We start from the raw sequence: 24,681 nt of genomic DNA, 5'->3' as shown, positions 1-24,681 counted from the left end.
GGAGAGGGAATTCGAAATGCACACAATCAAACTTCTTCCCGATACCCTGGGGAGGATGGGAAGCAAAAAGGGCTGCCAACACAGGTTTCCCCAGCCTGCGTGTTAACAAGTGTCAGGATTCAGATTGAGGAAGGACTTCCCTTTCCATGGAGCAGGGGCCCCGTGCCAACAGTGACACCCACCCACCTCTTACACCACTGGCCCTGGCTCTACAGATTTCTTCCACTTGAACTGCACTTGGGGTCTCCATGCACAACTCACCAAGGCTTGAGTATGTCATGACCACAGATTGATCTCTTGCTCTAATGCTTCCCAGGAAAAGGGTCACTGCTCTTTTAGATACTCCATATCCACCCCATTCAATTCCTATTTGGCTACAATATAATCCCATCTCGGGACACTAATCCCCTGGGCAGTGACAGCAGATTGTCTTTCTATCAGGGTGGAAAATGATAAACAAAATCTCTCTTCTGCTTTCAGGGACAATTTAGTGCATGGAGAGGGAAAAAATGAAAATAAAAAAAAAGAGAAGTCTCGCTACAGGGAAATATGAGTGCACAGTGCTTTTTCTTAAAGGCACTCCTCACCCTTTCCATGTTAGCCACGTCACAGCTGACTTTCTCTCTTGCTCTCCCTTTTTGGAAGTAGCTGACATCTGGGCAAATACTTCGTTATCTTTCACTGAGAGCTCAATTCCCTCCCATCATTTGTTAACTAAATTTCAATCAGAAATGAGAGTGCAGGTCTCCCTGGTATACAGACTCAAGCTCCCATCAATATCTGTGTCTAGCATTTGGTTTTTATTTCATATATTCACAGTCCCTCACCTGTCCTGTCTCAGGTCACTTTGCAAGGTTCTGGAGTTTGCAGGTGCTTAGGAAATTCAAAGGCTTCAGTTTTGAGTTCCTGACTGTGACACAGATCACACAGAAAGACCCCAGGCTCCTCCTCCCCCTCTCAGATTTAGCCCTGGATGGCCAAGAGGTTGGCACTGAGAGGAGTGGGGTGAAAAGACCTTGTCTTCTTACTTCTGAGACAAGTACGGTGAGGCAGTGAAGAAAGTTCCTGGTGTCACCGACTTCCACACTGTGCCCTTCTCCCGTTTTTCAGCTGCTGGGACACCACAGAGAAGAAAGCTGCACCCCTCCCCATCACTACGGCTCTACCACTCTAATACACTGCTCCAGGCCTCTGTGGTCCCGGTCCTCCCATGACCTGCCAGGCCATGGTGTGTGACAGTCCACAGGGCCCTGAGCACTCAGAACTCATCTCTGGCCCGTAGCACCTTGGGGTGTTGCTTCCTGTCCAAGCCAGGCTTCTGTCTCTGATCTGCAGGTTTGCTTGGACGGCTGGGAGCACGAGGTGCCGAGGAGGATCTGCTGCTGCGATCAGTTCCCTGATGTTTATCTCCATCAGGCTGGTCCTGCTCCACAGCCCTCTGCTCCATCAGCTCCTCTGCCTTCACCCGTTCCTGCAGCCATGGAGACAGAAATGATGTGAATCCTCCCTGCTGGAGTCTCAACAAAACACATCCATCCAACTGCTCCAGAGCCCAATCCCCCTTTGCAGGACCCATGACAGGCTGGACCCTCCACCACACACCTTGTCAACCCCCAGCTGCTGCACTAGGCCCTGCCCCAAGAGAAAGCCCAAAAGCTGTTCCTCAGTGGGACTGGATCTCACTTGGAGGTACTTGTATTTGTTTCTCCAGCATGGCCCTTCACCTGCTCAGTGTGCTCCTGGGAGTGCGTGTACCAGAGGGCAATGGCGCAGCGCCTTCCGCGGCTCACGGCCCACACGCCATGGGGGTTCTCCTTGCCAGAGCTGAAGGCCACCAGCCTCCCACACTTGGGACGTACCTCAGCCTGTCAGAAGAGAGACAAGGGACCGTGAAGCCAGCAGACCCCTGCTCTGGAGTACACAGTCCTTCTACAGAGGTGACACTGCCTCTGGGAACATGGAAAAGCGGAGAGCTGCTAGGCATCGATAGCCAGTCTGTGAGCAAGCCAGGCTTTGGAGAGGGACAGAGAGAATCAATGGGACAACAAAGGTCACAGACACCCACAGACTGGAAGAGCCTGGAAAATCTCAGCTAGGAAAGAGTCAAACTCTCCTCTGTCTGAGATTTGCCTCAATTTGCCTTCAGCTGCCCCCATTTGAATCTGCCACTGCACCAACACTGGATTGTCTTTGGAATGGTGGGATCCAATAACCAACCAGTTTCCTCCTGCCCAGACTGTCTCACCCTCTCCCCCTTCTTTTGGCCAGTCCCAGACTTACTGTGACAGTCACAGTGTCCATTTCAGTGAAGAAAAGGCCCCCACCTTGGAAGTCATCATTGAGGTAGAGAATGCCACTGTGGACAAAAAGAAAAAGTATGTATATACAGTGAAGCTTATTCCTCCCAGGTGCTTCCCCATACTCCCTGTCACAGGTTCTAAAGCAAGTAGACCAGTTAGCCCGAGAATCCATCTGAGGGTGTCAAATACAGCAGTGCCTAGATCAGGGGAGTCCCTGAGCTGCAAGCCACAGGAGGTTGGGAGAGTATGCCAGGGAATTAGCTCTACACACTTGTCCCGTTTTATTTTGGTTTGTTCTTAATCTCCTGCAGGGTGCATCTGTGGAACTGTTGTGACAATGCCTGGGGCTTGATAGACCTTGTTTCTAACCCGTTGTTTATATTTCAAGGTTGGGAATAATCCAACTCCTGGAAGAGGAGACTGACCAGCAAAGAAAGCCATGTCTTAACAATCAAGGAATTTCAGGGTAATATTAGAATTAGAATCATCAAAATGAGAACTGGTGCATGTAGGAAGTTGCAGCTCTTCTGCCACAGGGTTTTAATAGGGCTGTGAAGCCAGGGTGGTGACATGAGTGGAGAAAAGCAAGGACAGTTCTCACACATCCAAAGGGACAGGAAGGTAGGGATAATGGTTGAAGCATAAAAGGTGTTATCCTGAACTCAATAGGCTGCAGGGCTTTAGACTCCATTTCTGAGAAGGGTAATTGGAGGACAAGAAATAAATGGAAAATGGTCTTAAAATGTAACATGGGGGTACTAAAATTGGGCTATTCACACCACGTTTGAAAAAATAGTGGGTTTTCCAAGGAAACACTACATGCATAATCTCAGCAGTTTGGACTCTGGTAAAAGGTGGTGCCATGGGGGAAACTTCTAACGAAAAGAGAAGGTGAAGATGAGCACGAACAGCACGCAGGGACCAGTGCACTGCTGGCACCCAAAGGAGCACTGTGCACCTAGAGCAGCATCACTGGAACTCGTGTGCCCCTGGGTCCAATCCTGTTCAATATTATCATTAATGCCCATAGCGCAGATCCACAGAAAAGATCCAGGAAGTTTGGAACACAGGGACTTCGTTCAAAAGGACACTGTAAGAGCTCAGCCCTTTAGCTGATTGGGCAGTCACAACTCGAGCTGCAAGAGGACAGGGATACTCCCAAAAATAGCTCAGTGACATAGATTCTGGGAAGGTACTTTACCATCCATTCAGGTGGAAGTCAGAGAACCCAGGGAGCAGTGAAGGGACAGGACAGCTTTCTCACAGGAGGGACAGAGATCTAATCAGTTACATGACAAATCTGGTAATTTTACAATCTGGTTATACCAAACGCTGGTATCAGAAGGGAAACAACTCAATGATAATGGAATTCCCTCTAAGTCCCATACCCTCATCATAGCTGCTTAGAGATTTCTGCTCTGGATACAGCTACCATTCAAAGAAAAGACAAGTAAAATTTCTGGGTGCTCAGGGATGAGATGGCAAGTAGGAGGAATCAGCTGGAGTGAACTGACCTCATCTGGCTGCCGTGTGCAACAACTGGCATCACCATTAAACAATATTTCAGAGTCTTTCACAGAAGAGTAATAAAACCAGCCACAGGCTGGAAAAAACATAAATTCTCACGTGGAATGGAAAAACTCAATACAAAGTATTTGCAGTGAATCTTGAGAGAATAGTCACTGAAGTACACTGACTGCTCAAACAAAAGGAATTCAAGGAGCTTGACTATCCCTTTCCTGTAATTCACAGAATTCTGTAAAAGATGGAACTCGATTATGAGAAACAGCCTCTCAAAACGCTGGCAGCTGACTGTGGTACTGTGGTAGACCCACAAGCTAAGAGTTTGATATCATAGTTTTAATCTGTGCAGCCTCCCAGCCCCATTCTGCTCTCTGTTAAAGCTGGCTGTGCCAAGCAAGGAGGGAAAAAGGGCAGGCCTTCCCAGTCTAGAGAAGGTGTTTCACACTTTGTTCTGAAGATGCTGATGCAGCCTTCTGCCTGATGATACAGTCCTGGATGGCTTTGAGCCAACCATCACCCAGTTTCTATAAGCTAAGCTCATCCTCTGATGGGGCCAGGGATATCTTCACATGATCTAATGCTGGTGCTCTTACCTGTAGTCCCTGTACACATAGGCAGGAGGTTCTTTCCAGCACTCTTGCCCCTCAGGATCCAAGAGACAATTATCAGCATGGACGGGATGACTAAGATCCATGCGACCTTCCTGTTCCCCTGAAAATATGTGAAAAGGAATATGGGCATTTTCAGTTTCAACAAAGAATAAAGCAGAGAGAAAGGGAAAAGAAAAAGAGAATAAAGGGAGCATGGTCTCCTGAGAGCACATGGCTGGGAGTGAGGAGACTCTCTGGGAGACAGGGACTAGCAGGATGAAAGGCTCTTTACCATCTACAGCTCTGCGACACACAAGGTGTGTGAATGAAAAATGGAGTTTTTTTCCAGGAGTAAAATAGGACTCTATGATTTTCCGAGATTTCTCACTAGCCTGCAGAAGCAGTTTGGCGTCTCTCCATTCCACGTCCCCATTTTGGGCCAGCTACAAGTGAAAAACAAGTCTGTTACAATACTTACAAAGGCATTCTAAGAAATTATACACGTACACAGCACAGAAGAAGAGACCTTTATAAAGCCCTGTGGTCACTCACGCAAGAAAAGAACACATTTTCTCATTTAAATATAACTCAGGAGTACAATTGTACAGCACAGCAATTATTTCCTTCTCCTTGGCCCATGAAGCCACATCTGGAAAGCTTCATCATCCTGGGTCTCCCACTACACAAGAGATACTAGGAGACTGAAGTGAGTCTTGAATGAAGAGTCCTAAGACGGCAGGAATGTTGGAACACAAGACTTAGAAAAAGAGGCCAAAAGAAAAAGAGGCTTTCTTCAGTCTAGAGAAGAGAAGGCCAAATGAACATCTAAGTACAGCCTCTTGTTGCCTAAAAGGGGATTAGAGATGAGATGGAGACAGCGTCTCCTCAGAGAGACATACTGAAAAGAGGCAGCAGACAAAAGCTGCAGCAAGGGAAATTTTGGCTAGGTATGAAGAAAAATTTCACCCTCACAAGACTGGTACAGCACCCAAAAAGGTGCCCAGAGAGGCTAGAGAATCTCCACCCTCGGAGATGTTCAGAACTTGCCTATGCTAAGAATTGAGGGATTTCATCTAGCTTTGGAATTAGACATGCTGCAAGCTGGAGGTCAGATTAGAGATCTCAATAGGTTCCTTCTACCTTAATTTATTCTCCAACTCTAAACAAAGCATGTCTGTAAGGCTACCTCACAGGGACAAGCAGTCCCAAAACCCTGCCTCACAGAAGAGAAAGCACTTGTCAAGCCCTCCATGTACAATATCCCTGAACGTGACTGAGGAGGAAGCAGGTCAGAGGAGACCACAAGTGCTGTGAGGGAGACAGCACACTCATGACACCACCCAGAGGGCAATTCACAGAAGAAAACACTCAGGTGGCAAACTCTCTTTCTGGACAATTAAGAAGGCAGCAGACTCACAGATGCATTTTACCTGCACGGCCTTCAAAACAGTCAACCCTTCAAATCTCTCATGTGGGGTGTGAGGTGACCGTCTTGCCCGGTATCCATCTCCTGCTTCCCCTGCAGCCTGGAACAGAAGGACGACATGCATTAGGCTGCCACCTTCTCCATGGAAACCCTACTGCCCTGCCTGCCGAGGAGGAAAGTACACACACAGGAGTTCTTACAGGATCCTGGCCTCACCTTTGTCAGTCGGAGAAGGTCCTTACACTCAGACTCTGTCAGCACTCTGTCGAACACAACCCTCTGGGTTCCATTCATCTGCTGGGAATCCATTGTGACAGCAATACCCTCAAAAGGCAGAGGGCCTGTTGAGGAGCAAGCACAGACAGGCATGAGCAAGCTTTGGACAAGAATCCCTCAGACACCAACCCCCAGCCTGGATAAGGAAGTGGAGAGACACTATACATTCTCTGAGAAGACAGGACAGTTCCCCAGAAGTGCCTGCTCCTCACAGACCCCTCACATGCTTCAGGGGAACCAGAGCACCAGCTGGGGAAGCTGGCCTACAGCGCGTGCTTCAGGAGCCAGCAGAGACTTGGGACTTGCTGGGAGAGCAGCAGGGAGCTGGGGGAAGTTGAGTGCACTGTGGATTGCAGCAGCAGAACAGATCCAGCCTACTGGAGTAAGGCTCTGGAGAAAAGAAGCAGGTAAACACCTCCATCAACCCTCCTTTCAATCATCTTTCATCAACATCTTATCCCAGAATCATCTCTGGTGAATCTTTCTGCTTTCTTCATCCCCAAAGAGAAGCACTGGATATTAGCTGATTATTTAGCTTTTTGATCTTTGGCCTTTTTTCCCACCCCCTCTGACCTCTGGATGATGAGGAATGCCAAGGGACTCAGGCCCTTAGAAGGCTCTGCTCTCACATGTGCCACACCAGGGAACCACTTGGGGTCATTTTAAGCAAAGACTCCACGACAGAGCCCTCCAAGAGGCTCTGTATCCACACACAGTAATAGGGGACCAGCAAGAACACAAGACTGCACTGCAGATTGTATCATTCAGCCACAAACCCTTTGGACTTCTGTTTTTCAGGGAAAGACTTGCCCAAGCTACATTGTCTGCTTCCAGTTTCCATTTCCTGGCCTCTCCCTTCACGTCCCTTTCAGAAAAATGTTGATTGAAGCTGGGCTGGTGGAGCTGAACCAGGCTTGGTGTAGACACTCCTGTCACACTGAACAGAGATCTGCAGTCCACAGGTTTGTCACACACTCAGGCTGTTCTCAGCTTCTCCAGCCACTGTGCCCTTTGAGTTCGCATGCCAGAGATGTATGCAGTGAGATTGTTCAAGATTACACATGCATCCAAGAGGAAGAAAAGAAGAGTGAGAAGACTTGCTGAGCCATTCAAGTCAGTCTACATCTATGCTTGCATTCAAATGTCTGAGGTTGGAAGACAGCCTTTAGCCTGATTAAACCTGGCTAACTGCATCCAAGACCTCTTTCAAGCTCTTTTACTCACCCCTCTTCTCCCTCTCTTCCACATCCAGAGTTTCCCGCTTTTGCTTCTCCTGATCCTCTCTCGGGAGCAAGGGAAAAACAGAGACCAGGGCTGTCAGTACAAAGAGCTATGCCCAACCCTCCTCTGTAGTAGCATTTCACATCTTTCCAGTTCCTTTTGTGCCCATTTCTCTATGTATTACTGTTCCTTGTACCACCCCTACTTATATTGCAGTCCTAGCAGATGTGCCCAATCTTACCTGTATTTCTGCTTTAGGTCTTCAGGAATCAGCTCATCTGGAGTCCAAAGATCCTGTAGGAAAAAAACCACAGGTGGTTTAGTACACAAAAAACCTTGCACTGCTTCTCCAGTGAGTATCAGATCAACCACTGTGGCTGACTTCTCAGGACAGACAAATTGAGCCAATGCATATGGTTACAGCAGCAATTTCAAATTAGCTTCAGTCCTGGAGCAGCAGAAAGGCCTTAAAGATCCACCACATAAGGACTTTGGGGTCCTTCTCATCAGCATCTGATCCTTTCTGGATCATGGCCTACTAAAGTGAATTCTGACAACTGTGATAGTGAACCACGGTGAAACCACGCAGCAAGATTTAGAAGATACCTACAGGGTCATTAAAAGTTTCTCCCAGATGCTCCACTGCATAATAAATCAACTTCTTCTCCATCAAAGATCTCTGCACATAATGCTGAATACTCTGTGGAAGCAAATAGACTGTCAAACAACCACCTCACAAGCGACAACCCCATCCCTGTCCAGGGCAGCAGCCTGCCCCACCACACTGCTGTGCACAATTAAAGCTCGTTCTTGTCCTGAAGGGACACTGACTGTGACAGAATAGAAGTAAACTCCAGTTTCTTCAGTCCTGGCCTTGGCACATATCTGCAGTGAATCACCTTTCGTTTTCTGTCTCTTGGACTGCGATCCTGTCCTGTGGGAGAGAGGAGGACCAAAAAGGACAGACCTGGATCTGTAACTACCTGTCTGGCTGTGACAGCTGCGTCCTCTCCCAGTTCTGTGCGATACTGTTTCATTTTCTCCAACATGGGCTCATCCGTGGGATAAAAGAGCAAGTAGGAGGCAGCACATTCAGCAGCCAGTGTCTGGTTCCCAACTTGGGCAGGGAGAGAAAACAACAAACACACATGTCTCTGAAAGGCTTGAGCAGCGAATGTGTACAGGCCAGCAGCACCCAGTGTCCCTGTCAGGACCTGGCAGCTGGCCTTACACCAAGTACACATCAACCCCTGCCTCCACCCAACAATGGGAATGAACCCGGTACAGAACAAGCATGCCTTTAGTACTTATTGGGAGCTGGTTTAGAAGAAACAGATTAAAAGTAAGTATGTTCTCTAAGAGAGATGGTCCCACTTCCCTCATGCAACAGATGAGATGAGGGGTCTAGCAGCTGCTTTGATACAAGTTTTACCAGTGCTCTGACAGAAGAAATAAGAAACAGTTGGGTCAGCATGGGGAGGAGCAGGGGTATGCACAAGAAGGGCTGAGAGATGCGTGAAAGTGACAGTGACAGGATGACCAGTGTCACGACAGGCCATCAGTTCAGCGAGGGCAGGCAGAGCTGCCTCAGAAGGAACACCGCCGCTGGGGTGAGATGCATGGGTACCCTCAAAGCAGGAAGTGGGAGCCTGGTCTGGAGCCATGTACTGAAAAGGAGGGTATAGAACACTCAGCAAACAGGTGGAACAAGGTCCTGAAAAAGTGTGCTGGAGGAAAGACACAGGAACAGCCTCACATCACAGAACCTGGGCAATGAAACTGAAGAAGACCACAAAGGACACCTCCCAAGGTGGCCACAGACTTGAAGAGAGGTTCTGGGAACAGGGGGCAAAGAGAAGTAGAGCTCAGGTCAGTGTGCCCACTTTTCCCCACGACAAGCTGCCCTGCAGGATCAGAGGCAAAGGGCAAGTGTAGGTGTGCCACAGCATACTGGTCTGTGGCTCTGCTCACCCTGGCTGTAGGCAAACTGCAGTAAATCAAGATGAGAGGGTAAGAAATCTTCTGTGGCAGAAATTCTCCCTGGCTTTGTGGCAATTTCCAAGACGCACTGCTGCCTGCACTTCAAAACCTGAATATAATGGGCTGCAAGAGACAGGAGCAAGAAAGGCAGTAGGTCACACTTTTTCCAGACAGGAGTGCTGGGAGATGGGATGTGCACAGTGTGGGGAAGACCCAATCCTCCATGCCTCTAACACTACCTGCAATGGCTTCATACAGGCCAGGCTGCATTTTCTCCTCCTCATCCTCATCCTCCCAAGGCCCTTCACACAGGGCACGACATTCTTCCAGTGCTGACAGGGCCTCTGAGAGTGACTCCTCCAGCCTGGCCACAGCCTGCAGGTACTCATCTGCATCATAGTGCTGCACGCCAGTCTCATACGCTTCCTGTGAAGGACAGATCCAGGTTCCTTCATTAGTGTGGGTGACACCAAAGGATGCCTTGAGACTTCTGAGTTGCTCACAGGGTGATGCTGACATATAGGGCCCTGCCTGCTCGTGCACAGTCAACCACGCAGTGACAACAAATCCTAGACTTAAGCCAAGTAACTGTCATCAAAAAGTCTCTCTGCCACACTTGCAGTGGCTTGTTCCTCACCTTGAAGAGAGGGCTGCAGGGAGAGCTTCCTGCAGCCCTGCAGACACAAAGGGGTCTGAGCAAGACTTTTGACCAAGGCCTTTAGTGACAGAACAAGGGGCAACGGTATTAAACTGAAAAAGAGTTTTGGTGGAAGATAAAATATTTTTTGGGTTGGAGATAAGATACTTTTATGATGACTGTGTGGCTTTGAACAACCTGATCTAGTGGAAGGCATCCCTGCCTATGGCAGGGGACTTGTATTAGGGGATCATTAAAGGTCCCTTCAAGACTAAACCTATCTATGATTCTGTGTATGGGAGCCATGTCTCAAGCCATGGCCTTTGTGTGGGAAGAGATCAGGGTCCCAGATCGGTCCCCAGGGTGGAGTAAGAGTTGCTCATGTGTGGCTCTGCACTGAGCCCTCACCCAGTGTGGCATGGCCTCCAGGTCCTGGAAGCTGTCTGACTTCACCCCTGACATACGCCGGTACTTCTCGATGTCCTCCCGCATTTGGAGGTGCTGGGGATTAGCGACGAAGAAGGTGTGAGCGGCAGACACAGCCTGATCCAGCTTCTTCAACTGTGGAGAAAAGGTAGCAGTGCCTGTCACACCCCTGCAGGTCTCTGCTCTTCACACCCACCCCTCACTCCAGCTGTTTCCCAGGTTCACAGAATCACAGAATTACACCATAGCTCAGACTGGAAGAGACCGCAGTGGGTCATCTGCTCCAACCTCCCTGCACAAGCAGGGTCGTCCCACAGCACATGGCAGCAGATTGCATCCAGATGGTTTTGGAATGTCTCCGGTGAGGGAGATTCCACAACTGCTCCGGGCAATCTGTTCCAGTGCACGGTCACCCGCATAGTAAAATTCTTCCTAATATTCCACCTAAAGGTGGAACTTCCTGCGCACCAGTTTCTGCCTGTTGCCTCTTGTAGTGGCTGGCACCAGTGAGAAGAACCTGGCTCCATTCCCTTGGCAACTCCCTTGCAGATATTTATGCGCATCAGTAAGGTTCCCTCTCGGTTGTCTCTTCTGGAGGCTGCGGGGAAGGCGTTCACCCCCTCGGCTGCCCGGCGACGCTCCAGGAGAGCCGCGCCACGCCGGCCCCCTGCCGTGCGTGACAGCACCCCCGGAGGCGGCAGCTCCCACCCCGCTGCGGCGAGCCCGCCCCGGGGCCGGTGCCCACCTGGAAGAAGGCCACCTGGAGGTAGTTGTAGGGCTCCCTGCGCTCGAAGTCGCGGCGCACGGCGCGGCTGGCGCGGTGCGCGGAGGGCGCGGGGCGCAGCCGCCGCCCCAGGCAGCGCTGCAGGCACCCGGCTCGCTGCAGCACCGGCCCGAGCAGCGCGGCCTCCCAGCGCCCGGGCCCGCCGGGGAAGGGCTCTTGGCGGGCGCAGGCGGCGCGGCAGGCGCGGCGGGCCGCCCGCAGCCCCGCGTAGCTGTGCAGGGCTCGCTGCAGCAGCTCGGCCGCCCGAGCCCAGTCCCGCGCCAGGTACGCCCGCACCCCGTCCGCGTACAGCAGGTCGAACGGCACCAGCCGGCCCGGCGACGTGGCGGCCGCAGCGGCGGCGAGCAGGCTGAGGCACAGCAGCGAGGCCATGGCTCCGGCAGGAGACGACGGAGGAAGAGGAGAAGGGGTCCGGGCCGGGCGGGCGTCCTGGCGGGCCCCGGGCTCGGCCCACCCTGTGGGCGGTGCCGGTCCGGGGCCGCGGTGGGCGGGCAGGCTCGGCCCGGGTCCTGCTGTGCCGGCCGAGAGCCGCCGCTGCCTCGGGGGCTCCCGGGGCTGCTGCCGCTCCCGGTGTCTGACGTGGCCCCTGGTCCGGGCGGCCGCCCCAGCGCGAACCCTCCCCTTGGCGTGGGTCACTCAAACGCCTCCAACGAGGCCTCTCCTTGGAGTCACGCTTGGACACTTCATACTCCCATCACATGGACAACTGCTTTGGGGCTGAAGGGTTACCTATCTCCCTCTCCTCTGACACTTCCCATGGCTGGAACTACAGCCAGCACCAGCCAGAAGGTCCATCTCGCACACACTGACAAGAGCTGTGTCTGGGGCAGGAGCCTGCTCCAGACCTCACCACTCCCAGCTCCGACGGTGGGGGCAGTTGAGGGGGCCTTCCCCCAGAAGCCTCTGTCAGCTTTCCTGTTTGGCTGAGAAGTTCAGGCTATCTGAAGTTTTACACAAAGTCTGCACTGGAATCAACAGTCTGCACTGGTGAAATATTAAGGGTCAGGGTCTTCTTGGAGAGAATTTAATTCTCTCCAAGCCTAGAGCTGCCTCAAAGCAAAACCTTTTGCTGAGCAGTGTTAGAAACCTAAGGCCTCTCCTGCTTAGCACGACTGTGAAATGGACAGAAGACCTTTCACCCAGTCTCCCATGACAACTCATCTAAGGGCATCACTCCCTTTTCTCCGCGGCTAAGCATCTGTTGCCTTTCAGAGGAACTGACAAGAAAGGATGAAGAGGGAGGAAAGGATCCTCGCACATTCTGCATTTCCTTTCTAGAAGCCTGTGAAGCTTCATTAAACATCGGGCCAATCATTTTGTTTCTATGGAAACAAAATTATTACTAATATAGTATTTTAAAAACAGACACACGATTGACACTCCAAATATAGAATTTTAATACCATTCTGCGCCTGTCTTGTCTCTTAGGGCAGAGCGGATGCGAGGGTGGAGTTCACAAAAGGACAGGACTGGTAAGGGTGCCAAGTGGTGGTGGCAGCGGTGGATGTGTTTGTAACCTGAGAGCAGGCACAGGCTGTCTGTCCGTCCGTCCGTTGTGCTCCCTTCTTTTTCCCCTTCTTTTTCCACTTTTTTTCCACTTCTTTTCCCCCACCAGCATGGGTGCCGTGTTTTCTGCCTGCTGGCGAGAAAGATGAGAATGCAAATTAGTGATCGGGTCCCGGGACAAAGGGAATGCTTGGAGTTTTATTTAAAAACTGTGATGGCACTGAATGTTTTTGATGCTATCTCTCATAGTTTGGGGTCCTGGCAGGTCTGTGGCTCGGAGGCCTCTAGGGTCCTTTCACATGGCGCCTGCTCTCCGTCCTGCAGATGCCAGACTTCATTGCCAAGAACGGAGCAGCGCCGTGGCCGGTCGGAATTCTCCTCCTCCCTGCTGCCGAGGGAGAGGCGGCGGTCGCGCCGTGATGCAAGCAGGAGACGAGAGTGTCGTGGGCTGCAGGCTGGGGTGGGTTGTGGCGTCTCGTCAATGAACGTGGTGATCTCATCTCGGAAGAAGCAGGTGCTGGAGCTGGAGCCCCGGGGCAACAGCCCCCCCTCCAAAAATTGCCGTAGGGTCGTCAGCTCATCTTCTGGGGGCCGCCGGCGGTGCTGGTAGTCATGCAGCTGGGGAGGCAAGAAACCAGGGCCCCCAGGCTTGCGGGGGGTGGAAATGCGGATGTCGTCAGATGAAGACCACTTGTGTAGGAAGGATGGAGCAGAGCGGTGGGCGGAGAAGATGTTAGTCTCATCATGTGACATTCTGCGTGAGATAGGGACCTGGAAAACAGAGAAGGGGGCAGGTGATGGAAGACTTGAAGAATCAGAACAGGAAGGGAGTAGCTGCGGTTTTCTCAGAGAAGAGAGTCAAGAGGACACAAAGGCGTGGGAAATTGACAGAGAAGGAAGTGGGTTGTGGGGCTGCCCCGCTAGCTCTCGGCTCACCTGCAGGTAGTGCACTTTGTCCTGGGGCAACAACATGTGGTGCATGGGCAGCAGCTTGATGTCCCGGGAGTCCCGCTTTGCAGCTGCAGCGCCGTTCGCATCGAATCTCACTTTGCAGATCCTGCCATCACCATAATCATCACACACACCATCTGTTGGCAAAGACGAGAACAGCAGTCAACGCTTTTCACTCACAAGCGGGGCATTATCAGGGCACCTGGACACCATCCTGATGCTTATCTGACTTGTGCTGCCCTACTTGCAGCCCTCAGGGCTCACCTCTGAACAAGGACTTCGTCTTTCTGCTTGCAGCAGCACTAAAGCACCCAGACAGTGCCCTATTTTTTCTGTCTTGTCTTTGACTCGCTCACTGCCAGGTCTTGGGACCCTTGGATCAGCGAGCTGGGCTGAGGCCCAGCATGTCACTTTGGTTGTGGTTTGGCAGCCACACACAATGTATCTCTGCTTGCAACTAGTGAGGAGGATGTTGCGCTTATGTTTCATGAATGCTAGTCCTAAGGCTGCAAGTGAGTGGCAGAGCCTCTGTACAGCATAAATTTTCTCATGGCTGCTGACCCCAAACTATAACATGAATATCACCGAGCCGCCCACAACACCACAAGATCCTTTTCCCAAAGACCCCCTCTTTCCTCTGTAGTCTTTTGGGGAGGTTGGTTAGTGAAGAAAGGTGACTGTGGTCAGGTGAGGAGCTTACCATCCTCTGTGTCTTCCTCAGACATGATAGCCACACACTGTTCCCACACGGTGCGGAGATCTGCTCGGTAGCGCTCGCAGGACCAGATGAAAGAGGGGAGCAGCAAGGTCTGCACCATGGAACACCAGAGCACAGCCAGAACCATCCAGGTGGGGGCCGTATCATAGCGCAGGCTGAAAAAACTCACGACCTTTAAGGTAAGAAAAAGCAACAATGCCAACGAGACAGAAGTAGGAATCAAGGGACAAAGGTAACACAAATCAGTTCTGTAGCAGAATATAATCAGTCTCTAAAGGGTTCATCAAGTAATTACTCTGTGTCTCTTTGAAAAACTGCTCCTGGGGTCTTGCCCCAGGTTTGCTGGACCATATTCCAAGCTGTCATATCTCTAACGTGAGACCTGGTGCTAGCATCCCTTCTTCCTGTGCTCATTACCAGCTGGAGCTAAATAGGTGCTAACAAAGGACACAGCCACTGGGAAAAAAAAATCTGTGACTCAGCCTCTCCTCTTTTAAGGGTTCTTTTTGAGAACTTCTCTAGCTCTCCAATTTTGCACAGAATCGATCGGCTAGCCAAAACCTGAATGCCACCTACAGCCATACAAGCAGAAAGAAAAAGACAACTGGATGTATCAGCTGTTAAAGCTGGTGTATCAGTTCTCCAGAAGCAAACTGGAGCAATAGAAATCTCATTGTTTTCACAAGTAAGTTTGCAGAATAATTTCTTCTCTTCTTAGCCACTTAGAACTTGCACAGTGGTTTTAGCTGTGTGGTGTGTATTCCCCAGGCTTAGACTTAAGAAAATGCTGCTGCAGAAGGATGAGAGAATTACTGCAATCTTTTTAAAACCACCGCTCAGAATAACACAGATTCAGATGCGGCAGTTCTGCGGTTGGTGGGACAGGAGAGATCTTTCTCTGAAACTCGAGAGAAAAGCAAATCTGGTTTAACTGCAGAATCTGAAGGGAAAGGGAGAACTGGATGCTTACCAAGATAGGCACCCCAGTGAGCGTGTCATACAGGAACACAATGGCGCTTATGAGGTTGGTCATCTGCAAGGAGGTCTTGGCTGACTCGGAGCCGTCCAGTGAAGACCTCCTTTTGCCTCGTACATCCTCCACCACAATTGCCGGCACATTGAAAGTGGTGTGTGCTGATGAAGAGCAGGATGACGCTTCTTCCGCTCTCTGATGGTGGCACCGCCGGCGTCTTCTGTGTGCCCACAGGGTTTGGTAGAAGGTGATACCCACGCACACCAAGCCCATGACGATTCCTCCGAGCAGCAGGAGGCTAAAGCAGACACCGAAGCCCAGCCCTATTTTGCTGACAATGAACTGGCAGCCACGGGCATAGTAGCGCTCGCCATTGTTGTGCCAGCCGATAGAGGGCAGGGTGGAGAGGATGAATGACACCATCCAGATCCCCATGACTGCGTGCAGAGCCTGCTTCTTGGCGTTGCTCAGGCGGTAGTTGACCGGCCACCTCACCATCCACATCCGGTGGTAGGAAAGGGAGGCCACGGTGAAGCAGGTGGCCAGTGCCAGGGTGTAGTACGTGGAGACAAAGACCTTGCAGATGCTTTCATTCCAGTCGTAGTCAGAGGACTCGCGCCGCAGCTGCACCACGGCATAGGTGGTGAGGGGTACTGCTGCCATAAGGATGTGTGTGCCAGCAAGGAAGCATAGCAGCAGCTCCAGAGGCTTGTGTTTCTGTTGTTTGGCCGTGATGCTGAGGATGATCCAAGAGTTGGCCAACAGAGCTAACATCCCACATGCCAGCCACCACAGTGAGTTGTTGTGCAAGGTGGACTCTGATTCAGAGTCCCCCATGCTGCCACCCCTGCTAGACTGTACCCTGCCTCTGCTGCTGGGATTTTGTAGGAGGGTGAGTGGGACTCTGCACTGGGAGAGCCACGTCTCTCCTCATCTGCTGCTGCAATGTGAGTTGTTTGCACGCTGGAAGGATTTCTCAAGGCATTGCCATCAGGTGCCAGGCAGAACAGCCGTCAACTCTGTCTCGCTTCCAGTCTTCCCTTTCCCTCCTATTCGATTATATTTCTTTCCCTTGCTCTAACTTATTCATCTGGTTTTTTCCCTCGTTCTTTCTTTTTCTTTCTTCCACCTTTTTTCTCTCTCATGAACACTTGCCAGTGCTTCTTCCCTCACTCACTTGGGCTCACTTTTTTTTTTTCCTCCCCATCTATTACATCACTCTCCTCCACTCTTCTTCCAAATAAAAAGCTCTCCTTACTTCATGTGCCCGCCGAACACCTTCTGACTCAGAGACCACCTTCTGCTGAGACTGGTGAAGGCCACACACAAACAGGGACTTCTAGGGACTCCAAACAGTTTGGCAGAAGCAAGTGCCTGCTTCCCAGGGTCCTAGGAAATGAAGAGCTAGGCAAGAGTTTCAGAGATGACAGGATAAAGAGCAAAGGTCCTGACGAAAAAGTGGGGGTGGTGCATACACTGGTAATTCCCCTCTCACCAAATGCCAGGTAGAGGTTCCTGCCAAGGCTGTCAGAGCTATCAACAAAGAGGGAAGGCTGAGAAACAAATTTCAAAGGGCTCCCTACCCAAGACCTCACTGCACTCTCACTACATTGTCCTTTTTGCTGTGCTCTTTTTACTGGTCTTCAAAGCTTTCCTGCACAGGGCACAGCTGGCAAACAATAAGGAGATGTCATGGAGGGGAAGATCCTTTTCAAAGGTTCCCTTGGAGATTCAGGGCATGAGTTTCACTGTAGAAGAGAGGGAAGAGAAAAAGTAATTTAAGATCATTCTATCTTCCCAGATCTCTCCCTCTCTCTCTCTCCTTGCCCACACTAACACCTTGTCATGATTTAGACAGTGTGGAGCATTCCCTGTGTCTTTCATGGAACAGAAAAACCAAATTTGCACCAGTCCCTGCACAGCTCAGGCTGGACTCTGGTTCCCACCAACTCAATCCAGTGGTGCTGAGACACACCATGTTCCCTGCCCTTCCAGTCCTAGGCTGACCACCCAAAGTGTTATTAATGCCATTTCTGGTGTGGAAGGTCTGATCTGGATTCTTGCAATTCCAGCCCTGCCATCCCCATGCATGTGCTACTACACCTCTTGTTTCAGCTGTACAGCTCCCACAGCTCCCAGAGTCTTTAGACCTCAGCTTCTCTCTGCCAATGATCTGGTTTTTAACCTGCTGCTCCCATCCTGTCCCATCCATGGCAGCATTCCACCATTCCAATAGTACCCTGCCATTCCATATTCTTGGCACACAGGTCTTTCAGCCACATGTTTCTGCTGGAGGAGTTCTGGTCCCCAGAGACCCCCCCAGTCACAAACCCAGGGAACAAGACTACTAACCTATACCTGAGACTACTTACCTTTGCCTTCCCTGGTCCTACCAGCTCAGACCCCCTTCTCTGTCTTCATCCACAGGGGACACCCGAGCAGTACATTCGAGGAAGGTGCAGGCCTGCTCTGTGCCTTGACCAGAGCAGATGTAAACTTAATCTCTATGTGGATGGATCAGTACCCAAGCCTGAGCTAGTGGATCAGTTCCCATCCCCCTATTCTTTCTGCTTCTCCCTATTTTCTCATCCTCTCTGTGACCACCTGAGGCTTTGCCTCCTTTCCTCTCTGCTTGGAGCAGTTTGCCATGACTGGATTGGCGATGCCCCCATTCTACTGTGTTTCATCTTTTTCCCCCCCAGTACCACCACGCCTGCAGTTAGGCCTGTGGCCTCTGGAGACAGTTACAGAACTACCCGTCTCTGATAATCCCAGGGGAACCAATTTCCTTGCAGCATCTCCTTCCACCACCCTTCCCACCCAACTTCTTCTGGTGGCCCACACTGATCCCTCGATGAGGCTGGAATCCTTCTGCTTGTGCTGGCTTTGGGGTCCAATTCTGCTTCAAGCTGTGGTCCTCCCGCTCGCGGAGACCGGAGTGCCCCAGAACTAACGCAGGTCGGGGAAACCCGTCCTCACCTGGCCGCGCTCCCTGGGTGCGCCCACCGCCCATCCCACCAGCGGGGGAAGAGCACAGGAGACGCTGGCGGGGCTGCTGATGCAGGGGGAGGCGAGGGAGTGGGCTCGGAGGGGAAGGTGACCCAGAATGATTGCAAAGAAGCGCGCGGAAAGCCGGGGTGCCGGGAGACGCGGCCGGCCGGGCCGAGGCGCGCCGCTGCCCCGCCGCCCTCTCCCTTCGCCCCCCGCTCGGCAGCCCGGGCACGGCGGGGGACCGGCCGCCCCGAGCCTCGCCCGGCGGCGGCGGAGCGCAGCGGCTCGGCCGGGGCTGGGCTGGGCTGGGCTGGGCGGGGGCCGCGGAGCCCGCGGGGCGCCCCGGGGCGCGGCCGTGCCCGGCGGCGGCGCCGCGCTGCGCCCGGCGGAGCGCGGGGGCCGCGGGCGGCGGAGCGGGGGCCGATCGCGGCGGCGGCGGCTGGGGCCGGGGGGACCCATCTTACCTCTCGCCGGAGCAAGCGCTGCCATGGCGACGGGCGCCCCGCGCGGCTGTGCGCGCCTCTGCCCGGCTGTGCCGGCCCCCGGCCCCGGCCGCCGCCGCCGCAGCTCCGGCCGCCGCAGGCAGCCGCCCCGGCCCCGCGCTCCGGCCACCGCCGGGCGGGGCTCGGCGAGGAGCGAGGGGCGGGGAGCGCCGGCGGGGGACGGCGGCGGGAGCACCGCCGGGCCAAGCAGCCAGGGGGCGGGACGGGCGGACGGGCGCGGGAGCCGCCGCCCCGGCACCGGCCCCGGCACCGGCCCCTGCGCTGCTCCCGACGGGCCGAGGCGACGGGGCGGGCTGCGCCCGGCCGTGCTCCCGGAGCCGCGCTTGCCATGGCCCAGGCACGGCGGCTCCCCGTCGTGTGCAGCCCTCCTGCCCCACGGGACACACGGGCCGACCCCGCAGTGCCACTGGCGGGACAAGAAGGCACCGGCTCCCTTTCCCAAAGAGGATATGAGGAGGCACCCAGGCCGTAGGAGACGTGGGGAGGGTGGGTGCAAAGCGAGGGGAAAGCCAAAGAGCTGATGCTGCAAAGGGTGCTTGGAGGGCAAGGTGCCCAGGGCATTGGATGCCCAGGGTGCCTCAGTTTGCACAGCTGCTGTGGTGGCCTCTTCCATCGCCAACCAACAAGCGTCGTCCTACAGACAGGGGAAAGGGGGAAGAGAGGATAGGAGAAAGAGTGAGAGTAGCGCTCAGAGGAATGGTTTGGTCATGTCAGAGGAGTAAATCTTACCCCTCCAGGTGTGTCACCTCAGTCAGGGCGATCCTGGCTAGAAAGTCTTCACAAGGCAATAGACATCTCATTTTCCTGTTACCCATCTTGCTACTGAAGTGAAGGCACCAATATCTTCCTTGTCTTCATTCGTTTTAGGGCCTGTTGTCTGCCAGTATCTCTGTGCTCCTTTCCTCCATCAGAATTGGGATAGGAGTCCATGCTGGTGGACAGTTAAGGTGCAGCTGCATTAGCACCTCAGTTTGGATCAGGAGAACATGAACAATTTGGGGGAAAGGACCTGCAAGATGTGCAGCAAATGTGCTCTGACCATTGTGAGAATTCAGCTTTGCTTTGGGCTAGGGCTAGTCTGAAGTAAATCCCCAGACATTTACAGTGTGGCCAAAAAGTCTTTGTCATCAGCTGTTTCCCTCTACAGATCTGCTCCTGCTTCATCACCCTGTTTGCTAAAGTGGACCTACAGATCCAGGATCTACTCAGTTTTATCACCCTGCTGACAGGGCAGATTTAATTTCTCATTCTCAGTATTGGCTGAGCTGACCCCAAATGTCTTACATAGCGAGGAATTTGGTCTGAGATTTGTAGGATCAGCAGAGAGAGAGACTCCTGAGAAAAAAAGCTGGAGGTACTGCTGGTTCTCAGGCCCAGGGGCAGCAGCGAAGGCAGTTCCAGAGGTAAAAAAGAGACTTGCATTGTAGTAGCTGTTGTGAGGTCTGTTTTGGAGACAGTGGAACCATTAGAATAGATCCAGCTTTGTGTCAGGCAGGTGATAAGAGATAATTTTGAGGAAGACAAGTGGTGACAATGCTGCCATGATCTGGCTATTCTTTGGCGTGAGGAACTCCCACAGTCTTGAGGTGGTTCAACTCAGTGGCCAGTCCAGCAACAGCAGGAGCCAAAGATGTGAGAAGGGACAGTAATGGGCCCCCTCTGTCACTTTTCAACCTGTGTCATTTGTGGGAGGTTTATGCCTTGAAGTGAGAAGATCTGTATCCACAAATGTAAACATTTGTGCGACTTCAATTGTGTCATTTGTATGAATTACTTAATGTGATAGCTTCCACATCACCATCCTCTTCTGATTCAGAAGTTGAGTCTGCTTAGCAGGAGTTGTTAGCCTGCTTGTGTGGGTGAATAAATCCTCGTGTTCTCTCAGGGAAGCAGCAAACCAAGCTTCCAGCACTTTCTGTACTGTCTGCCTGCCTCCTCTCCACATAGGAAGGGCCAAGCTGAAGCCCAGCATCTCTTCATGGCTTAGGCTACACCTGACGAGATTGGTGAGCAGAGCTGGATGGGAGCAGTCCTCCAGTCTCAAAGAAGCTTCTTGTGTTTGCAAATTAGTCTGGGTTATTACTTTGAATGAAAGCAAAAAATTGAAGATTTACTGTGAAGCGGAACAAACTCTGTCAGAAGAAGAACTCTTACCCTAGGGCTGTCACACTCCAAGCAGATGCTTGTCCATCCATGTCATCTAAATGTATTTTAAAGATTTCCAGACATCTGGTTTCACTGGTTTTCATAAGAAGGGCATTGCAACTGTGAATATGCTGCATATTGACAATGCACCTGCAAAGGAGCACCAATACTCACCCCTGGAAATCCTGAAGCCTCACAGTGCAGGGTTCCTTTTGCAGCTAGGAAGTCCAGGCTAGAAGTGTGACCCACCCCTCTCCCAAGACTCGTCTCTTAGGAGGACTCACACAGCTGGGAGCAATTTTTAATTCCTGCAGAGTCAGGCTGTACTCCGACCAGCAACCTGCTGCCTGAAGTCTCAGCTCACTAAAATAGTCTAAGGCATCCGGGCCTGAAGAAACAGAGCTGTTACAATGTCGGGGTATGAAATGGTTTCTGGAAAAGTTCACTGCATAAAGATCAGTTATTTCTGGACAGCAGCTCTGCAGGTCCAGGGAAATGCACTTCCCAGAGGTACCTTGGATCCTTAAAGGAGCAGAGCTCATTAACCAAGGAACAAACAGCAGAATCCTAAAAGCAGAAGCATTTACAAAACAGCCAAATGCACTTCACAGGGTTTTGATGGTTTGCAGCTCTTACTCAGGACTTTGATAGGGACCATGGGAGGTTCATATGTTTCTCACAGATCATGGATGCAATTAAATCCACCCTCAGAGCCCCAACACGGCTTATACAGCCTCCTGTGAGGCTACATTGGTGTGCTTGCAAGCAGGTTTCCTGGCATCCTTCCTGGCTCTCTGAGCAGGGTGTGGTTAATGGCTAACAAGAATCCAGCCAAGCATTCTCCCTCCAATGACAGCGACTGCAATGTAAATTTGTCATATCCAAACCTTAGGTTCTATTTCTAGCACTGTACAGCCAGAGTTAGGGAGATTTCTCGGATATTTCATCTGCAAAATGAGCAATTGATAATAGCTCTCATCAAGGGACAGATGACTAGTGCTGGTTATGAGCTTCACAGAAATATTTAGGGTTCACAATGTATAAACTAGGATTTGGACTTGTGGATGCCTGTTTACCACTGAATGTTTTTACTTACACAGCTGGGCACCCTCAAAAATTTTTTTCCTCTGTCACGTACATAAATATTTGTATACTATATTTATCATGAGAAAAGGAATTGCCAGCTTTGTCAAATATATGATGTTGTGATGCAGCATGCTATTTTGCAGAGGTGTGTATGTCCTCCTGCTTTTCCCCACCCCCCCTTTCCATCCAGTGTAATGTTTGTGTGTTCTTCTCTTCTGAGTGTTAGGGACCCCTTTTTCATTCCTCTTGCTCTTGTGGCATCACTGATATCCCAGCTCAGTGAATTCCAGTCTGTAAAAGATGTAAAACTGTCATTTCAGAATTTAATTATGCTGCTTTCCAAAATTACCAAACACTTACTTGTTTGTTCTCATACACAGAAAAGATAATTAGGAGCTCTTGAATCATTAGTCTGGGAACCCACAATATCTGGAAGGAGCTGAAATTACTTCTTTGCTTTAAATTTGTAACACTGAATTGCAATTTTTGTTTTACCTCTAGCTTCTCTAGGTATGTTTGGGGTTTCCCAAGGCTAGAACAATAATTTAATTTAAAAATAGTCTGGCCTTTCAGGAGCCCTGCTGAGATGCTGAATGCAGGTGGCCCCTGCCAGGGAAGCTCTCTGGCTCCCTCCGTTGTTTCGGGTGGTGCGCTGGCCTCTCTGGATCCACGGTCCTCACACAGCCAGCATCACTGTTCACCTCCAGAGCCTCATCTCCACACAGCACACAGACAAGCTCAGAGGAGGGACTTCCCAGCACTGGAGCCTGAAACAGGCACCTTGACACGAGCCAGCTGGTGCTGAAGCATTGAGGAGCTGGGGTTTCTTCTTTCTTCCTTTTTGATGCCTTGCCAGTGAGGCAATCTTTGCCACCACCTCTTATTCTGTTGTTCCTTGATTCTCCAAATCTGGAAGTACCTCTAAGACTTGGCCAAGCTGGCTGGAAAATGAACAGAAGGAGAGCCAAAGGCTTCTTCGGGGAGGATGCCAAGGAAGGATGCTGACATCCATGAGGCAAAGGCTGTGGTTTGGAGGTGTTGCTCAGAGGTGAGTGCACTTACAAACCCTGAGCTTCCTCCTAGGAAATGCACACTTGGGAATACTCTCAGAAAGGAAACCAGTCCAGAGCTGAGCATCTTGGAAGAGTCAACTATACCCTCACCTTGAGAAGAGTGGATGGAAGCTACTCTTTCTCTGCAGCTGCTTTAGGCTGGGTGATCAGCCATTCAAATGGACACTGAATACTGCCCTTCCTCTCCCCTCCCCCCTCTTCCCATCCTTGAGATAAAAAGAAATTAGAAGAGGCTGAAGTGCACAGCTTTTTCCCTTCTAGACCTTGGGAACATGCAGAGAAACACACAGGGTCATTTGGCTCTGAAGGCTGAGGGATGCGAATGCTTTGCTGCAGAGCCTGCGGGGAGCATGAGTCACATGGATCGCCTCGGCAGATCCGGGCTGACAGCATCCACCAAATCACCGCCTCACGTTGCACTCAAAGGGCAGAAATAAACTGGGAAGCAGGAGGGGCTGGGGAAGTAGCGCTGTGGGACGGGGTTATTTCAGCCCGTGTGTTTCTAGCTCAGCAGAACTGGACAGGGCAGTATATCCTCAGCTGTGTCCAACCTCCTCCCTCTGCTGGAGCAAGGAGGTCTGTGGATTCTGACCGAGGGCCATGCATTGGAGGTGGGTCCGAAGGTCTGAAGCATGTCCTTTTCCCCTTCTGCAGCCCAGAAACACGGGGAACAGTAGTACCAGGAAGACTGACGTAATAGGAAAAATCAGCACTTCACATACTTTTCCAAACTCATGATTTCTGTGGTATTTCCACATGATTACACAGAGCTCTTGCTGACAGTGTCATTTTCTAAGTATCGCCATGTATGCCATCATCTCAGGGCTACTCTGATGAGCTGTCACCACATGATAAAATAAGTTTGTCATTGTGCTTGCTGCTTTGCAGGGTTGTTTATTGTTGTGGTTTGTGTCATGCAGAGGTGTTAGTTCCATTGCATAGTGTAGATGCACGCTTGTCACACCTAGCAAAGAGAGAAGTCCTCAACACTTCCTGAGAAGGAGGACCAGGATACATGCAAGACAGCCTGTAAAGTCCTGGCTTGGGCAAGATGTAACTGCATTCCATTCCAGCTGGGGACTCATCTACCTTGACATGTTTTGCACAAGCTTGTTTTTATCTGGTTTGAATCTCTCTACCTCCGTGCTGCCTTGAAGCCCACATTGAAGCTTTCAGTATTGCACTCAGATGGAAAGCAAAGCCTAACTAAGACTGACTCTGTGAATGACTTTTCTCTCAATCAGGGCAGTCCGTGCATCTAGGGAACAAAGGAGGTCATCATATGAAAAGACAGACAGGAGAGCTGCCAAAAAAGAGAGATTTATAAGATTAGAGCCTACAGTGGTTTGTGCTTGCAGATGAGCTTCAAGTAGAGTAGGGCAGGGTCACAACTTCTGAGATCAGGAGACCCACTGAGGAATTGTGCAGTGTTGAGGAAGGCCTATCATTTTTGTTACACTCATGCAGATGGGAGAACTGGAAGCTGTGCATCTGTGGATGCGGATGTGTGCTTACAGGCATCCCAGTGGCACCATCACATCTGCTGTCGTGCTAACCAGGCCACCTGGAAG

At 51.5% G+C, this 24,681-nt stretch overlaps 2 protein-coding genes across 4 annotated transcripts; both read right to left on the bottom strand.

Annotated features, from left to right (window-relative positions):
- Positions 1–779: 779 nt before the first annotated feature.
- Positions 780–11,536, bottom strand: P3H3 (prolyl 3-hydroxylase 3). Its single transcript, XM_014884255.2, has 15 exons — positions 11,126–11,536; positions 10,363–10,515; positions 9,557–9,743; positions 9,309–9,440; positions 8,321–8,454; positions 7,948–8,037; positions 7,579–7,631; positions 7,341–7,399; positions 6,057–6,181; positions 5,845–5,940; positions 4,707–4,857; positions 4,418–4,535; positions 2,281–2,356; positions 1,725–1,865; positions 780–1,471 (listed from the first exon to the last, which is right to left on the bottom strand). The coding sequence occupies exons 1-15, from the start codon at positions 11,534–11,536 to the stop codon at positions 1,259–1,261; spliced, it is 2,139 nt and encodes a 712-aa protein (XP_014739741.2). The 3' UTR covers positions 780–1,258.
- Positions 11,537–12,537: 1,001 nt separating this feature from the next.
- On the bottom strand, positions 12,538–18,902 carry GPR162 (G protein-coupled receptor 162). 3 transcript variants are annotated; one of them, XM_088159080.1, is made up of 6 exons: positions 18,768–18,792; positions 17,685–17,787; positions 15,310–17,060; positions 14,322–14,511; positions 13,607–13,758; positions 12,538–13,441 (listed from the first exon to the last, which is right to left on the bottom strand). In XM_088159080.1, exons 3-6 carry the CDS (start codon positions 16,147–16,149, stop codon positions 12,914–12,916), a joined length of 1,710 nt encoding a protein of 569 aa, XP_088015206.1. In that variant the 5' UTR covers positions 16,150–17,060; positions 17,685–17,787; positions 18,768–18,792; the 3' UTR covers positions 12,538–12,913. The 3 variants fall into 3 exon arrangements, with proteins under 3 accessions (XP_088015206.1, XP_014739734.1, XP_088015207.1); XM_014884248.2 differs by lacking the exon at positions 17,685–17,787 and having other exon boundaries at positions 18,768–18,902; XM_088159081.1 differs by lacking the exon at positions 18,768–18,792 and having other exon boundaries at positions 17,685–17,788.
- Positions 18,903–24,681: the final 5,779 nt, after the last annotated feature.

This window comes from Sturnus vulgaris, chromosome 2 (genome assembly GCF_052056855.1).
Source record: "Sturnus vulgaris isolate bStuVul1 chromosome 2, bStuVul1.hap1, whole genome shotgun sequence".
Classification (NCBI taxonomy): Eukaryota; Metazoa; Chordata; class Aves; order Passeriformes; family Sturnidae; genus Sturnus; species Sturnus vulgaris.
Note: the sequence above shows the minus strand (reverse complement) of the source record. Positions and strands in the feature narration are given on the sequence as shown.

What these genes read in the sequence shown, in the direction of transcription:
- GPR162 (XM_014884248.2), bottom strand. Translation starts at nt 16,149, where the DNA reads ATGGGGGACTCTGAATCAGAGTCCACCTTGCACAACAACTCACTGTGG. An exon ending in TGAGGAAGACACAGAGGATG is followed by an intron (nt 13,759 to 14,321) that starts GTAAGCTCCTCA and finishes CTTTGCCAACAG; the next exon opens with ATGGTGTGTGTGATGATTAT. An exon ending in ACAAAGTGCACTACCTGCAG is followed by an intron (nt 13,442 to 13,606) that starts GTGAGCCGAGAG and finishes TCTGTTTTCCAG; the next exon opens with GTCCCTATCTCACGCAGAAT.
- P3H3 (XM_014884255.2), bottom strand. Translation starts at nt 11,536, where the DNA reads ATGGCCTCGCTGCTGTGCCTCAGCCTGCTCGCCGCCGCTGCGGCCGCC. An exon ending in ACCTTCTCCGACTGACAAAG is followed by an intron (nt 5,941 to 6,056) that starts GTGAGGCCAGGA and finishes CTTCTGTTCCAG; the next exon opens with GCTGCAGGGGAAGCAGGAGA. An exon ending in GTGTCGCAGAGCTGTAGATG is followed by an intron (nt 4,536 to 4,706) that starts GTAAAGAGCCTT and finishes ACATATTTTCAG; the next exon opens with GGGAACAGGAAGGTCGCATG.